This window comes from Oncorhynchus masou, chromosome 31, assembly GCF_036934945.1.
Source record: "Oncorhynchus masou masou isolate Uvic2021 chromosome 31, UVic_Omas_1.1, whole genome shotgun sequence".
Classification (NCBI taxonomy): domain Eukaryota; kingdom Metazoa; phylum Chordata; class Actinopteri; order Salmoniformes; family Salmonidae; genus Oncorhynchus; species Oncorhynchus masou.
In genome coordinates, this window is record NC_088242.1 from 82,460,495 (window position 1) to 82,477,537 (window position 17,043).

General features: G+C 45.1%; 1 protein-coding gene and 1 non-coding gene across 2 annotated transcripts in view; one reads left to right on the plus strand and one right to left on the minus strand.

Moving 5' to 3' along the window:
* Nucleotides 1-9,102, minus strand: part of LOC135525304 (hyaluronan and proteoglycan link protein 4-like) — a 29,565-nt gene extending 20,463 nt beyond the window's left edge. Inside the window, exons 1-2 of the mRNA XM_064953012.1 lie at nt 8,970-9,102; nt 3,633-3,753 (exon numbers count right to left, since the gene is read on the minus strand). Of these exons, the coding sequence (XP_064809084.1) occupies nt 3,633-3,753; nt 8,970-8,972 (124 nt within the window). The 5' untranslated portion in view covers nt 8,973-9,102. The remainder of the gene's footprint in view (nt 1-3,632; nt 3,754-8,969) is intronic.
* Nucleotides 9,103-9,592: 490 nt separating this feature from the next.
* On the plus strand, nt 9,593-9,665 carry trnaa-agc (transfer RNA alanine (anticodon AGC)). The gene has a single exon. It is a non-coding gene; the product is annotated as a tRNA-Ala (tRNA).
* The last annotated feature ends 7,378 nt before the right edge of the window (nt 9,666-17,043 follow it).

The window sequence follows — 17,043 nt, forward strand, 5'->3', positions numbered from 1 at the left end:
TCTTATACAACAATTAGATGTAAGCTTCATATCTGAGGCTATTGTATAAACAGCGTTATGGTAATGTGGCCGTATTGTCTCCCATGAGTTTCACAAAATTGTACCAAACGGACCAGTTTGTAGCTGGATTCTTCACCAATATTTTATACGTTCTCCAGAATATAAATGTTGTTGGGTTCTCCAGTTCTGTGAGGTGGAAGAAATTCCTTTGTTCTCTCTATGAACTCACTCTCTCTCTATACTGTCTGGTCATGAGGCAGGATCTTCCCTAGGAATTTACGACCTCTCTGACCACAGCAGCCTGGTTGTAGGAGACAGAGAGAGATGGTGCTGAGGTAGGGGGATGGTGCTCGCGGTGTCCAAAGAGGGCAACGTCATGACAAGTGTGTGCAAATGTAGAAGAGTAGGGAGGTAGGCAATAAATAGGCCATAGAGGCGAAATAATTACATGTGACTGACCACTGTTATTTTGTGCCTGGTATTGTCCTGTTCTGTCACTCCAGTCTGTTCCCTTCTGGTCTCGTTTTCGTCTTTCCTCTTAAAGGTTGCTTCCTGGTTTCTGCGGAGGATGAGCTTGGCTGGGGCAAGTGGACTCAGAGGCTGGGTCAATTTGTGTGACTGGTATGCTGTCCCGGGGGCCTTGTTGGTCCCCGGTTTTATGGGGGGGTGATGACCCTCCTACTCTGTCTGCCGAATTCTTTCTCTTTGCTCTTGTTTTCCTTAATAGGATGTCGGTGGGCGGAGCCGGGAGGGTCATCAGCAAAATGGGACACCTGGGTTTGGGTGTGTTCCATTCACTGAGGAGACTCTCTCAATGCAGACACTGATAGATTTTGGGCTGTGGCATTTTTGTGGCTGTTTTTGTTTGTTTGCATTGGCACCTTTCAACACCCCTCATTATCACATTAATGCATGCCACCACTCACTTATACTACTGATTACTGACTACACACACCATTGTTAATTGTATTTAGTTAATAAATATATATTCCTTAGCTCCACGTTGTCTCCCTTTTTGTTATGAACTTTGAGCCAGTTCGTGACACTGTGTACAGGTACAGTGATCGGTAAGCTGCTCACAGCTGATGCTTAAAGTTAGAGAGGGAGATATAAGACTCCAGCTTCAGTGATTTTTGCAATTCGTTCCAGTCATTGGCAGCGGAGAACTGGAAGGAAAGGCAGCCAAAGGAAGCGTTGGCTTTGGGGATGACCAGTGCAATATACCTGCTGGAGAGCGTGCTACGGGTGGGTGTTGTTATGGTGACCAGTGAGCTGAGATAAGGCAGGGCTTCACCTAGCAAAGACTTATAGATTACCTGGAGCCAGCGGGTTTGGCGATGGATATGTAGTGAGGGCAAGCCAACGAGAGCATACAGGTGGCAGTGGTGGGTAGCATATGGGGCTTTGGTGACAAAACAGATGGCACTGTAATAGACTACATCCAGTTTGCTGAGTAGAGTGATAGGGGCTATTTTATAAATGACATCGCCAAAGTCAAGGATCGGTAGGATAGTCAGTTTTATTAGGCTATGTTTGGCGGCAAGAGTGAAGGAGGCTTTGTTGCAAAATAGGAAGCTGATTCATGATTTAATATTGGATTGGAGATGCTAAATGTGAGTCTGGAAGGAGAATTTACAGTCTAACCGGACACCTAGGTAGTTGTCCACATATTCTAAGTCAGAACCGTCCGGAGTAGTGATACTAGTCGGACGGGAGGGTGCGGGCAACAATTGGTTGAAGAGCATGCACTTAGATTTACTAACATTTAAAAGCAGTTGGAGGCCACGGAAGGAGTGTATGGCGCTGAAGCTCGTTTGGAGGTTTGTTAGCACAGTGTCCAAAGACGGGCCAGATGTATACAGAATGGTGTTGTCTACGTAGAGGTGGGTCAGATAATCACCAGCAGCAAGAGCAACATCAATGATGTATACAGAGAAAAGAGTCGGCCCGAGAATTGAACCCTGTGGCACCCCCAGAGACTTCCAGAGGTCCGGACAACAGGCCCTCCGATTTGACACACTGAACTCTATCTGAGAAGTATTTAGTGAACCAGGCGAGGCAGGCATTTGAGAAGCCAAGGCTATTGAGTCTGCCGTAATAATGAGTTGATTGACAGAGTTGAAAGCCTTGGCAAGGTAGATGAAGATGATTGCACTGTACTGTCTGTTATCGATGGCGGTTATGAAATGGTTTAAGACCTTGAGCGTGGCTGAGGTGCACCCATGACCAGCTCGGAAACCAGACTGCATATTGAAGAAAGTACGGTGGGATTCAAAATGGTCGGTGATCTCTTTATTAACTTGGCTTTCAAAGATTTTAGAAGGGCAGGATGGATATAGGTCTATAACAGTTTGGGTCTAGAGTGTCTCCCCTTTGAAGAGAGGGATTACCGCAGCAGCTTTCCAATCTTTGGGGATCTCAGACGATACGAAAGAGGTTGAATAGGCAGGTAATGGGGTTACAACAATTTCGGCTGATAATTTTAGAAATAGAGGGTGTACAGATTGTCTCACCCAGCTGATTTGTAGGGATCCAGATTTTGCAGCTATTTCAGAACATCAGCTGTCTGGATTTGAGTGAAGGAGGAGCGGGGGGGGGGGAGGGGGTTGGGCGTTGCTGCAGGATGTGCTGAGATGTTGGCCAGGGTAGGGGTAGTCAGGTGGCAAGCATGGCCAGCTGTGGAAAAAAAGCTTATTGAAATGATCGATTATCGTAGATTTATCGGTGGTGACAGTGTTTCCTATCCTCAGTGCAATGGGCAGCTGGGAGGAGGTGCTCTTATTCTCCATGGACTTTACAATTTCCCAAAACTTTTTGGGAATTCGTGCTACAGGAAGAAAATTTCTGTTTGAAAAAGCTAGCCTTATATATTGGTTCCTGACTTCCCTGAAAAGTTGCATATCGCGGGGGCTATTTGATGCTAATGCAGAACGCCACAGGATATTTTTGTGCTGGTCAAGGGTAGTCAAGTCTGTAGTAAACTAAGGGCTATATCTGTTCTTAGTTCTACATTTTTTGAATGGGGCATGCTTATTTAAGATTGAGAGGAAAGCACCTTTGAAGAGCAACCAGGCTTCCTCTACTGACGGGATGAGGTCAATATCCTTCCAGGATACCCGGGCCAGGTTGATTAGAAAGGCCTGCTCGCTGAAGTGTTTTAGAGAGCATTTGACAGTGATGAGGGGTGGTCGTTAGACCGCGGACCCATTACGCAAGCAGGCAGTGATCGCTGAGATCCTGGTTGAAGACAGCAGAGGTATATTTAGAGGGCAAGTTGGTCAGGATATCTATGAGGGTGCCCATGACTACGGATTTAGGGTTGTACCTGGTGGGTTCCTTGATAATTTGTGTGAGATTGAGAGCATCTAGCTTAGATTGTAGGATGGCCAGGGTGTTAAACTGGGACATGCTTAGGTTACCTAACAGTACGAACTCTGAATATAGATGGGGGGGGGGGGCGATCAATTCACATATGGTGTCCAGGGCATAGCTGGGGCTGAAGGGGGTCTATAACAAGTGGCAACGGTGAGAGACTTGCTTCTGGAAAGATGGATTTTTATAGCCTACGTACCTCAGAATGTAGTGAAGCAATATGTGTGGGATGGGGATAGAGACAAAGTCAGAAATCTTACCCAGTACATGAACAACTTTCCTCCTTCCCTTCTCAGCATCGGCAGGGAGGGAGGTCACAGAGAGGACAAAGGTTAGGACCACGCAGGTCACTGTCCCCAGGAACAGGGGCTGTGAGGAGAGCTGCAAGGAAGGCAGGGAGAGAGGGACACATTTGAGTTTGAGTTATGGTGGTGCCCAATGGTGCTGCTAGGCATTCCTAAGGCCTGAAATGGCTAACCTATATAACATGGAGGCTGGACCAACTAGGGTAGCCTAGTGGTTAGAGCATTGGACTAGTAACCGAAAGGTTGCAAGTTCAAATCCCTGAACTGACAAGGTACAAAATCTGTTGTTCTGAACAGGCAGTTAACCCACTGTTCCTAGGCCGTCATTGAAAATAAGAATTTGTTCTTAACTGACTTGCCTAGTAAAATTAAATTAAAAATCTTGTTTAGGACATGACTAATGAGCAATTCTGCAACTGAACATCATGTGCTATATTATGCAGTGGTAAGAGAGTGCATTACACCATGTGATATAGCAATTCAGGAATAGGGCTTCTAACGTCACCGGACTTGGCACTAAATTATAACCCCAGGAGAAAGAGCGAGGTGATGAAGCTGCTCAATTAAGTCATTCAGAAATGGTATTACACAATTAGTTAGTCCAATTGATTTGACCAAGGGGGCATTTAAGTCTGTATGTAGGTTAAGGTTGGAATATGGTGAAGTATTAGTTCAACTTCATTGTACAGTAGAACACATACAGTACCAGTAAAAAGTTTGGACACACCTACTCATTCAAGGGTTTTAATTTTTACTATTTTCTACATTGTAGAATAATAAAGACATCAAAACTATGAAATATTGGAATTATGTAGAAACCAAAAAAGTGTTAAACTCAACAAAAAAATAATATTTAGATTCTTCAAAGTAGCCACCCTTTTGCCTTGATGACAGCTTTGCCAGTTTCACCTGGAATGCTTTCTCAACTGTCTTGAGTTCCCACATATACTGAGCACTTGTTGGCTGCTTTTCCTTCACTCTGAGGTCCAACTCATCCCAAACCATCTCAATTGGGTTGAGGTCAGGTGATTGTGGAGGCCAGGTCATCTGATGCAGCACTCCATCACTCTCCTTCTTGGTCAAATAGCCCTTACACAGCCTGGATGTGTGTTGGGTCATTGTTCTGTTGAAAACAAATGATTATCCCACTAAGTGCATACCAGATGGGATGGCGTATTGCTGCAGAATGCTGTGGTAGCCATTCTGGTTTAGTGTGCCTTGAATTCTAAATACATCACTGACAGTGTAACCAGCAAAGCACCCACACCATCACACCTCCTCCATGCTTCATGGTGGGAACCACACATGCGGAGATCATCCATTCACCTACTCTGCGTCTCACAAATTTGGATTCATCATACCAAAGGACATATTTCCACCAGTCTAATGTCCATTGCTTGTGTTTCTTGACTTCTTGACCCAAGCAAGTCTCTTCTTATTATTGGTGTTCTCTAGTAGTGGTTTCTTTGCAGCAATTCAACCACGAAGGCCTGATTCAAGCAGTCTCCTCTGAACAGCAGAAATGCCTTCTGGAATGTGAACTTTTATGTGCCTTAATAACAGACTTGTATGTCATCTGTAAATACAAATAAAATTGTTAAATTACGAGCCTAGTTGGTTTAGCCGTGGAAAAAAAGAGCAACCTCCCCACTAGCCATGATTGGCTGCGACAATGAGTAGGCTGGACATGCCGAGAAATGAGTTTGGATTGGAATTCCATATAGCACACTTCTGTCTATTTAAGCTGGTCTGTATGTGTAGCTAATCCTGTCTAACACTGCTTTAAAAAATGCATTGTGTAGTAGAACTGCATAAGTGTTGCTCTCCACGTTCTGGAGGACCAACTTTTGAAATCAGAGGAATTAGAGTATGATAGATAATGAGATGGAGAAAACACCTGTCTGCCGGTTTACATCTTCAAACGAAGGGCAACAATGGCATCTGTGATGGGGAGAAGCGTCCATCTATGAGATATACGGGTAAGATAGTCTAGGTAGCTACATTTTCAGATATTTCACGTTTCTAATTTTGACAAAGTTGTTTTCATTTCAAGTTCAATGTCACTGCGACAAATGTTGATAGACCTAGCTGGTAATTTCGCTTTGGCTATCTACTCCGATTTCAGAGCACTCTTGTCTGAGTGTGCTAGAGTGCAGAATAACTCGACGAATTTACGAACTGTAAACACCCATTGAATATGGCCGGTGTCAGGAAACATTGGCAAAAAAGCCTAAATTGTTGCCAGCACCACAGTTGCAGTCACCAACACTCTGGATAACATAAAACAGACAAACCACTATTCTAGGGTGAGTAAAATGGTCAGTGAGCTGTTCTCTCATTTGCGTCTGGAAGTAGATAGCAAGCTCGCCAACATTAGCCAATTAGCTTGGGTGCTTGACTGCTGCTGTTAGGACAGAACTTGGATAAACCCTTAGAGATGTGTGCGGCTAATGCTTAAGAGGGTGTGAACAATGCTGAAAGGGTGGAGACAACGAAAAGCTCTCCAGTAGGTACCAAATATTCAAAGGCCATTTTCTCAAAAGTGAGGTTACAATTTTTTCAACTTTCAAAGCAGAATTACTTTCCCATTGTCCCTCAAATGCAGCGTATGCAATTCCATTTTGTAGCTCTGTGTCTCTGCTTTTATCCAATAAACACAAGTTCTGATTTTGCTACATAAGACCGAATCAAGGTGGTTGGTCACATTTGGGCAGCAATTTCTGAGGCTGGTAAATCTAATGAATTTATCCTCTGCAGCAAAAGTAACTCTGGGTCGTCCTTTCCTGTGGTGGTTGTCATGAGAGCCAATTTCATCATAGCATTTGATGGTTTTTGCGACTGCTCTTGAAGAAACGTTCAAATACATGTTCATTCTTGACTGACCTTCATGTCTTAAAGTAATGATGGACTGACATTTCTCTTTGCTTATTTGAGCTGTTCTTGCCATAATATGGACTTGGTCTTTTACCGAATAGGGCTATCTTCTGTATACCAACGCTATCTTGTCACAACACTAGTGATTGGTTCCAACGCATTAAGAAGGAAAGAAATTCCACAAATTAACTTTTAACAACTTTTAACCTTTTCCTTGAAATTCATTCCAGGTGACTACATCATGAAGCTGGTTAAGATAATGCCAAGAGTGTGCAAAGCTGTCATCAAGGCAAATGGTGGCTACTTTGAAGATTTTCAAATATAAAATCTATTTTGATTTGTTTAACACGTTTTTGGTTACTACATAATTCCATGTGTGTTATACGGTGACTGAGTTCACCAGGAAGTGTATAGGAGATGTTGTATCCACTGTGACTATTAAAACCTACCCTAACCAGAAACCATGGATAGATGGCAGCATTGGCGCAAAACTGAAAGCGGGAACCACTGCATTTAACGATGGCAAGGGGACTGGGAATATGGTCAAATACAAAAAGTGTAGTTGTACCCTACATAAGGCAATCAAACAGGCAAAACGTCAGTACTGAGACAATCATTTTTTTGGCAGGGTCTACAGACAATCACATACTACGAAGAGAAAACCAGCCACATCGCGGACACCAACGTTTTGCTTCCAGTCAAGCTAAATACATTCTTTGCCCGCTTTGAGGATAACACAGTGCCACTGATGTGGCCTGCTACCAAGGACTGTGGGCTCTCCCTCTCCGAGGCTGACGAAAATAAGACATTTAAGCGTGTTGACCCTCATTAGGCTGCCGGCCCAGGCGACATCCCTAGCCGCGTCCTCCGAGCATGTGCAGACCAGCTGGCTGGAGTGTTACGAACATATTCAATCTCTCCCTATCCCAGTCTGCTGTCCTCACTTGCTTCTAGATGTCCACCGTTGTTCCTGTACCCAAGAAAGCAAAGGTTACTGAACTAAATGACTATCGCCCTGTGGCACTCACTTCCGTCATCATGAAGTGCTGAGATGAAGAGGCTAGTTAAGGATCATATAGCCTCTACCTTACCTGACACCCTAGACCCACTTCAATTTGCTTACCGCCCCAATATATCCACAGACGATGCAATCGCCATCGCACTGCATAGTGCCCTATCCCATCTGGATAAGAGGAATACAAATGCAAGAATGCTGTTCATTGACTTTAGTGCAGCATTCAACATCATAGTACCCTCCAAGCTCATCATTAAGCTCGGGGCCCATTAAGCTCTGAACCCCGCCCTGTGCAACTAGGTCCTGGACTTCCTGACGGCCACCCCCAGGTGGTAAAGAGAGGAAACAACAACTCCAACTCAGTAGGCTGAAGAAATTTGGCTTGGCCCTTAAAACCCTCACAAACGTTTACAGATACACAATTGAGAGCATCCTGTTGGGATGTATCACCGCCTGGTACAGCAACTGCACCGCCCGCAACCGCAGAGCACCCGATGTCACAGGAAGGTCAAAAAGATCATCAAGGACATCAACCACCCGAACCACGGCCTGTTCTCCCCGCTATCATTCAGAAGGCGAGGTCAGTACAGGTGCATCAAATGGGACTGAGAGACTGAAAAATAGCTTCTATCTTAAGGTCATCAGACTGTTAAATAGCCATCACTAGCCGGCTTCCACCCGGTTCCGCAACCCTGCACCTTAGGCTGCTGCCCTATATACATTGACTTGGAATCACTGGCCACTTTAATAATGGAATATTACTCACTTGCATTAGGAAGCATTTCGCTGAACCCGCAATAACATCTGCTAAACATGTGTATGTGAACAATAAAAAATTATTTTATTTGACAACAAGCATTTCGCTACATCCACAATAACATCTGCTAAAAATGTGTCTGTGACCAATAAAATGTTATTTTATTCATAGTTTTGAGGTCTTCACTATTATTATACAATGTATAAAATAGTCAAAATAAAGAAAAACCCTGGAATGAGTAGGTGTGTCCAAACTTTTGACTGGTACTGTGTATGGATACAATGTCATACAGAGCCTCCAATGTTTAAAAGTAAACAATAATATAATGAATGTAATAAAGAGTTGTTATTGCAGCAGAATACATTCCTTTTTAGGCACCTCTGCAGTATTATACATTTTAATTGTCTACATAGATAGACTATAACAGGAACATGCAAATATGCTGCTGACCACATTGTAAACAAATAACCCTACATGCGCCACTCCAGTCTCCTTCTCTCCTCCTCATCATGCACTGTACTGCAATAGTAGTCTACAGTACTGTAGCAACTCTTCAAGGTTACTGCAGGCTACAGTAATATCCCATGCAGTTATAAAAAAGACCGCATGATGCGCACACACAGAGGCAACCCATCCCCCCACTTACCATTATTATCTCTTCAAGAATACTCCGTTTGTGTGAAGATATATATGCCGTATGTCGTTTGCTCCAGCTGGGCTTTTAATGATATGGTGCAGTACTTGACTCATCCTCTCTCTCTCTATCCTGCAGTTAGCTTGCGGTCTCCTGCCCTATAGCTGTTTCATTTTGTCAATGCAGGGGAACTGCTGACGCTGGGCAGGACTGGGCTAGTTAGACTGTTCCGCAGTTCACTCATTTTAAGTATAATGATGATAATCACTATCAGAGAGCGGCACATCAATTCACTGTCTTATCTTACTACAATGTAGGCTGTCATTCGGGGTACAGTAAAGGAACAACAGTGCTACAATGTTGCATTTGCTGTCACATTGACATGGTAAATTGTGCCAGCAGGTACACAATGTTTCAGAAATGCAGTGATAGTTCCACTCAATCGCCGAAAACTCATTAAACTTAGCCTAGCAATGTTATCCAAAATCAAACATTGTAATATTTCACCCAATGTGGATTTGTGTGCATGTAGTTATTATAGACTATAATTTAGCAGGATACCAAATACTTAACCACTGGTATGGACAAACTAATTGCGTACTATATTAGCCTACTCTGAGCTAAAATTGCGAACCGGGGAATTAGCTCAAATGGTAGAGCGCTCGCTTAGCATGCGAGAGGTAGCGGGATCGATGCCCGCATTCTCCAAATCATTTTTCTTCGCCTAAACATTTCAAGAGTGTTCTAGAAAGAAGGGTATAGCCTACTGTTACGATGGTGCTCTTTTCAACTATAAAAGCATTGCTGAGAATGACTACGGCGTTTCTGAAGTCAGGATCACGCCAATTTACACTATAATAGGAAATGCTTTTGATTGTGCAACATTTTATTTCTGTCAAGTCTCAGTAGGAGGCCATAAGGAATCCAGTTTACCAGTCAGTGGTGTAGTTCTATTTTTTTTAAGGTGTATGAACGCAGAAAATGTAAATGATGTCATCAATCAAAGTTTGTACTCTCAGATGTAGCCAATTGAATAGCCAGCCCACCATTATATAATATGCATAAAATGCATACTCCAATCGCAACGTCTGCCTATTCCCACACATAATTGTCTAAATCTAATGTAATATTTTTAATAACGTCAAACACCATATTGGGCATAGGCTACTTCATTTCAAAATAGGCCATCATCACTGCCAATAGTGAATGATAATTATTCAAGTTTTACCAGTGAAACGTCCAAACTGCATCTCCATGACAATCGTTTGATTGATCTCAATCAGTTTCATGGTAATTTAGATTTTCTTGAATTACTGTTTCCTGAGTGAAGTAGTACTCGAGCAGATGCTGTAAACAAACTATTAGCCCTTTGTTTCGATCAAAGCACATCCTACCATTGGCACGCTCTGCTGTGTTTTGGTGCATTTTTTTTTTTTTTACAATTCAGTTTCAGCTAATCCTATAATCTCATGAGAAATGAGGTGTTTTTTTGTGTAACAGTAACGTTATAGGCCTACTATGCTATGATATTATATTCTCCATTCGTTTGTATTTTTCAGTTTGTATTTTATTTTGGATTCCTCTTCTGTTACTATTTTATTTCTATCATTCTTTTTAAACTCTGTATCGTTGGGAAGGGCATGTAAGTAAGCATTTCACGGTAAAGTCTACACCTGTTGTATTCGGCGCATGTGACAAAAACGGTTTTATTTGATTTAAAATGCATATTAATCATGCTGTGATCTTGCGAAACATTGATTCAGCTTTAATCTAACTTTACTAAGCAAGTAACATTCTGAGAGGTGATAATATTGTAATTGTAATAATAAGTAATGAGTATGACTATTAGGTGTAGGCAACAGATGCTGATGAGAAGTCATTTTGTGCCAGGATCGCTTAATGATGTTAAAGAAGTTGAACCAACATGTGGTGCTGAAGGATGGCTCTGCCATTCGGCCAGTTCTAGAACAAACTAAAATAATTTGCAGTAGCTATTTGTAGGCCATAGCCTAATGTAAATACACATACATATGACCTGCCTAGTTAAATAAAGGTTAAGTATAAAAAAATCATTACACTGTTTGTGAGGAGAGCCTTATTGTGAATAGGCATTTCATTGTGTAGCTAAGCTTACACACTGTATCATAAATACATTTTGATTTGATTAGCTTGAACACGTGGTTACAATATAGCATATTACAGAATAAAAGTAGTGAAAATAAATCATTACTACATAGAATTGCAGGAAATTAAAACAGCCAGAAAAATCAAGCTTTTGACTAAGTGTATTCACACATATCAATAAACTATAACCTAAATGCATTATTACCTTTAACTTGACCATTTTCAATTGCCCACCCTGAAATACCAAGCTAGAGGGCCCTGTGTCTCAACCAATAGCCAATGTAGGATAAACATCCCAAGCAGGGCTACAGCAACTTCCAGAGAGGATCAGGCTTCTTGGGCTTTGCAGTTGCCACTCTGGTTTGAGTTTCCTCGGCAGAACTGTGTCGCTGTAACCAAGTGGTCACATATCCTTCTGGGTTCTACTGCTCAAAAGGGGTCCATGAAATTTTATGAACACCCAGGCAGACACAGTGAATATAGATATTTTTTCAGCATTCTGATTGGCCAAAGTGATCAAGCCTTTGACGTGCTTCAACAGTGCACACACGCAGCCATTAGTTCTTCATCATTCTCGCCACTGCCAGAGAATAGACAGGGAAGAAACCTCCATTTAACTACCTCTAGACGGCTATACATATTTATTTGGATTTTCATTCTATTGTTTTTCATGGAATACATGTATTCTCAAATTGAAAAGAATTGAGGGAGTGCTGCTCCTCCATGCAACAGCAGCACTTCACCCCTGCAGCTTACATCATCTGACCATCATGCCCTCTGTCTGCTTCACACCCACTAATATTGATACTGCCTCAGTCTGCCAGCAAAGTATGAATTGCTGTAGGCTGTGTTAATACAGGCAGCCCAATTCTGATGTTTTTTCCACTAATTGGTCTTTTGACCAATCAGATCAGATCTGAAAAATATGTCATGTAAGAAGATTTGATGTGATTGATCAAAAGACCAATTCATCATCAGAATTGGGCTGCTTGTGTCGTATGTAACTGCAGTGTTCAGCAATCGAGCTAAAGGCAGATCGCAACTCTCCTGGGGTCTCAGGCTGCACAGCTGAGCAGACATCTGCACGTATTCCCAGTGGCTCCTCCACTTCCATCATATGGATGGAGCTGTTGTGAAAGGGGCCGGATTTCATAAAGAAGGTCTGTCACACAGACTGCATGTGCAAGCAGGGCGTTTCCTTCTTCATTACCATACATCAGCATGTAAAGCTGCTGAAGGAGAATGAATTAGATTAGCCTGTGTGTATGTTTATGGCGTGTGTGTGTGTATATGTGCGTGTGTGTGAGTCTAAGGATGACACACTGGAGTGAGTTATTTTGGTGGTATTTCTTCGTACCGTACCAGGCTGCCGCATTTGTTTCTAATGAAAAGGGGAGTAAATGGTTTGTTTGCCAACAGCTCTGTGTTTGTATGAACTAACGGCTGTGGGGAAAGTGGAGCCTGTTTCAGTCCCACTCTCTGCCTCTTCAGTATAGTGCAATGGAGGGGTCCCCGGCCTAAGAAAAACGTGATGTCCTGTATGATACACATACTTCTCTTCGTCGGTGTTGGGGAAGCTACTCTGAGCTACCAATTATGCCACGAACCGGCTCAAAGTCCATAACAAAAAGCTAGACAACGTGGAGATTTGGAATAACAAAAATATATTTATTAACTGAAGTAACGTAGATACAAATAACAATGGTGTGTGTAGTCAGTAATCAGTAGTATAAGTGAGTGGTTGCATGCATACATTGTCAGGACCCGGTTACAAACCTGGGTCTCCGGAGTGAGAAACAGTCACTTAACCAACTGAGCCACGAATAGTCAGCAGAACCCAGAAGATGAGGCAGACACAGCAGTACTTAAGACGGTGTATTTAATAAAGTAAAAAGGAGAAGTCCTTAAATACAAAAATGGCAAATCCAAAAGGTGGTAGGAATAGCACAAAAAAGCCTCAAGATATACTCAAGAACAAAAACAGAATTCCACAAGAGCATCCACCGGAATCGACAAGAATACACAGAACACTAGGGCTGGGTGCTAACATACAAACACAGAGCACAGAACTGAGGGAAACTAAGGGTTTAAATACAATCAGGGGAAACGAGGCACAGGTGCAAATAATAATGGGGAACAAGGGAAAAAACATAAGGTCAAAAAGCACAATGGGGGCATCTAGTGACCAAAACCCGGAACAACCCTGGCCAAATCCTGACAGAATCCCCCCTAGGAACGGCTCCTGACGTTCCTACCAGCTCTCTCAGGGTGGAGGGCCCTGAACTGACGAATGAGGTCAGGGTCCAGGATGTCTTTGGCAGGAACCCAGGAGCGCTCCTCGGGACCGTAGCCTTCCCAGTCCACCAGATACTGCCAGGACCGCTGCACCCGGCGGGAATCCAGTATCCGATGGACGGTATAAGCCGGCTGGCCTCCAATGACACGAGGCGGAGGGGGAGGTCTGTCTGCCGGGACAAGGGGAGAAAAAACAACAGGTTTTAACAATGAAATGTGAAATGTGGGATTAATCTTAAGGGATCTGGGTAAGTGTAGGCGATAAGAAACTGGGTTAACTCTCCTGGCAACCTTGAAGGGACCGATGTATTTTTGGGACAGCTTGCGAGACTCCACCCGTAGAGGTAAGTCTCTTGTGGAGAGCCAGACTCTCTGGCCGGGGCGCAGGGTAGGCCCGGGACGGCGACGTCTGTTGGCTTGTTGTTGGTACCTCTGTGAGGAACGCATAAGATTAAGACGGGTCTTCCTCCACATAAGCCGACAGCGTCTGACGAACTTCAAGGCTGAAGGCACTCTGACTTCTGCCTCCTGGTCCGGGAACAATGGAGGAGCATAGCCCAAACTGACACTCGTGCGGGGACATACCAGTGGAGGAGGAACGCAAGGTGTTGTGCGCGTATTCGGCCCAAACAATAAAGGATGACCATGTGGACGGGTTGTCACGAGTCATACATCGGAGGGTGGTTTCCAGCTCTTGATTCATCCTCTGTTTGGCCGTTGGACTCCGGATGGTACCCTGAAGATAGACTGGCAGAAGCCCCCATGAGTTGGCAGAAGGCCTTCCAAAACCTTGAGGCGAACTGGGGACCTCTGTCAGAAACCATATCTTGAGGAATGCCGAAGACTCGGAACACATGATTAATTACCAACTCAGCCGTTTCCTTGGCAGAAGGTAACTTAGTCAGAGGGACGAACCTGGCCGCCTTTGAAAACCTGTCGATTATGACTAGGATAGTAGTATTGCCATGGGATGGAGGAAGTCCAGTAATAAAGTCCAATGAGATATGGGACCAGGGTCTGTGGGGAACAGGTAAAGGGTGAAGGAGTCCTTGAGGGCGGAGGTGAGAAGATTTGCCCTGGCAGCACACGGGACAGGCATTGACGAAAGTGGCAACGTCTTCTCTTATGGTAGGCCACCAGAACTTACGCTGGATGAACTCCAAGGTGCGACCTACGCCCGGATGACAGGTGAGGCGAGAGGAGTGCCCCCACAGAAGGACCTGAGTCCTCACTGCCTTGGGGACAAACAACCAATTGGCAGGACCTCCTTTCGGGTCCGGTTCGCTAGCTTGAGCACGTCTCACGGTATCCTCAACTTGCCACGAGATCGGAGCCACAATCTTAGCAGCAGGAAGGACAGGCATGTCCGTGTCATCTCGAATGGCAGGAGCGTAGACTCGGGACAGGGCATCCGGTTTGAGATTCTTCGACCCGGGCCAATAGGTGAGGATAAACTGGAATTGATTGAAGAAAAGAGACCATCTAGCTTGTCTAGAGTTCAACCGCTTCGCCTGCTGGATATACTCCAGATTTTTGTGGTCCGTAAGCACTTGAAACGGGTGAGAAGCCCCCTCGAGCCAGTGTCTCCATTCCTTCAATGCCATCTTAACCGCTAGGAGTTCACGATCCCCCACATCGTAGTTCCTCTCAGTCGGGGTAAGCCGGTGTGAGAAGAAAGCGCACGGATGAAGCTTCTTGTCTTCACCCTCTGAGACAGGACAGCTCCAACACCAACCTCTGATGCGTCTACCTCCACCACAAATGGTTCATCCGTAGTCGGTAGTATCAGGATGGGAGCAGAGAGAACGCGCTGCTTGAGTCCTTGGAAGGCCGTCTCAGCTTCTCTTCCCCACAAAAACCTTGCATTGCCACCCTTGGTTAAAGCTGAGAGAGGGGCTGCCACCAAGCTGAAGTTCTTGATGAACTTGCGGTAGAAGTTTGTGAAGCCCAGGAAACGCTGAACTTCCTTAACGGATTTGGGGGTGGGTCAATCCGCTACCGCCCCTACCTTCCTGGGGTCCATTTGGACTCGACCGGGTTCCACTACAAATCCCAGGAATTGTACTCGGGATGAATGGAATTCACATTTTTCCGGCTTAACGTACAGATGGCTGTCCAGGAGGCGTTTGAGTACTTGTCTGACATGCTTAGTGTGTTCTTGAAGGGAGCTCGAAAAGATGAGGATGTCATCCAAGTAAACGAACACAAATATGTTAAGCATATCCCTAAGCACATCGTTTATGAGCGCTTGGAACACCGCTGGGGCGTTGGTCAGGCCGAAGGGCATCACCAAGTATTCATAGTGACCAGTAGGCGTGTTGAAAGCGGTCTTCCACTCGTCACCAGGTCTGATCCGCACAAGATGGTATGCGTTCCGCAGGTCAAGCTTAGTGAAAACAACTGCTTCCTGGAGCAGCTCGAAGGCTGTGGCCATAAGGGGTAGCGGGTAACGGTTACGGCATTGAGTCCCCGGTAGTCGATGCAAGGACGTAATCCACCGTCTTTCTTGGCCACAAAGAAAAACCCTGCTCCCGCCGGGGAGGTGGATGGACGCATGAGACCTGCTTCCAGAGCGTCCTTGATGTAGGTATCCATAGCAGCTCGTTCGGGTGGAGATAGGGAAAAGATCCGACCCCTGGGGGGGCAAGTGCCCGGAAACAGGTCGATGGATTCTAAAGACTCGGGAGTAGAACTCGGGGAATTCTGGAAAATACAAGTAGCTTGGCACGTAGGACCCCACTGCTTGATAGTGCCCACAGACCAGTCGATGTGAGGGTTATGGCTGTGAAGCCAGGGGTATCCAAGGACGAGAGGGAACTCGGAACAGGAGATCAAATGAAAGTTCATCAATTCCTGGTGTTGTGAAACTGAAAGTCGCAAGGAGGTAGTGACATGGGTGACAATTCCAGATCCCAAAGGGCTTCCATCCAATGTAGTGACCCTCATGGGTTCACTTAGAGGTTCAGAGGGAACGCCATTCTCCTTCGCCCAGACACCATCCATGAAGTTACCTGCGGCTCCAGAGTCTACCAAGGCTTGAAGGTGAAGCTTGTGGTTGTCCCAGGAGAGGGTGACTGGAATGAGCAGACGGGAGTTGGACGGATGGGAGGAGGTTATGTTTCCCGTTACAGTTCCCCCCGGTCTGTACGGGACAGAGCGTTTCCCTGGAGCCCGGGACACGTGGAACGGAAATGGCCCGGTTTGCCGCAATATAGACAGCGTCGCTCCCTCATCCGGCGGTCTCTCTCAGCCTGGGAGATGCGTCCAATCTGCATGGGTTCCGATGGAGCCAGCGAGGATAAAGGTGGGGACTCGGAGCTGGGACTGATAGGGGCTAGAGGTCTACGGTTGAGTTCTCTCTCTCTCAGACGCTGGTCAATGCGTGAGGCCAACTTGATCAGGGACTCGAGATTGTCCGGTGGTTCCCGAGTGGCCAGTTCATCTTGGATAGTGTCGGAAAGGCCTTTCAGAAAGCACACCGTGAGCGCCTCGTTGTTCCAGCCACTTGCTGCTGCCACCGTGCGGAACTGGATGGCATAGTCCGTCACGCTGCGCCAACCTTGGTGGAGAGTCAGGGGCTGTTTGGCTGAGTCAGAACCACTGCTTGGGCCTTGAAACACTCGTTTGAATTCCTCAGCAAAGGCAGAGTAGCTGGCACAGCAGGAAC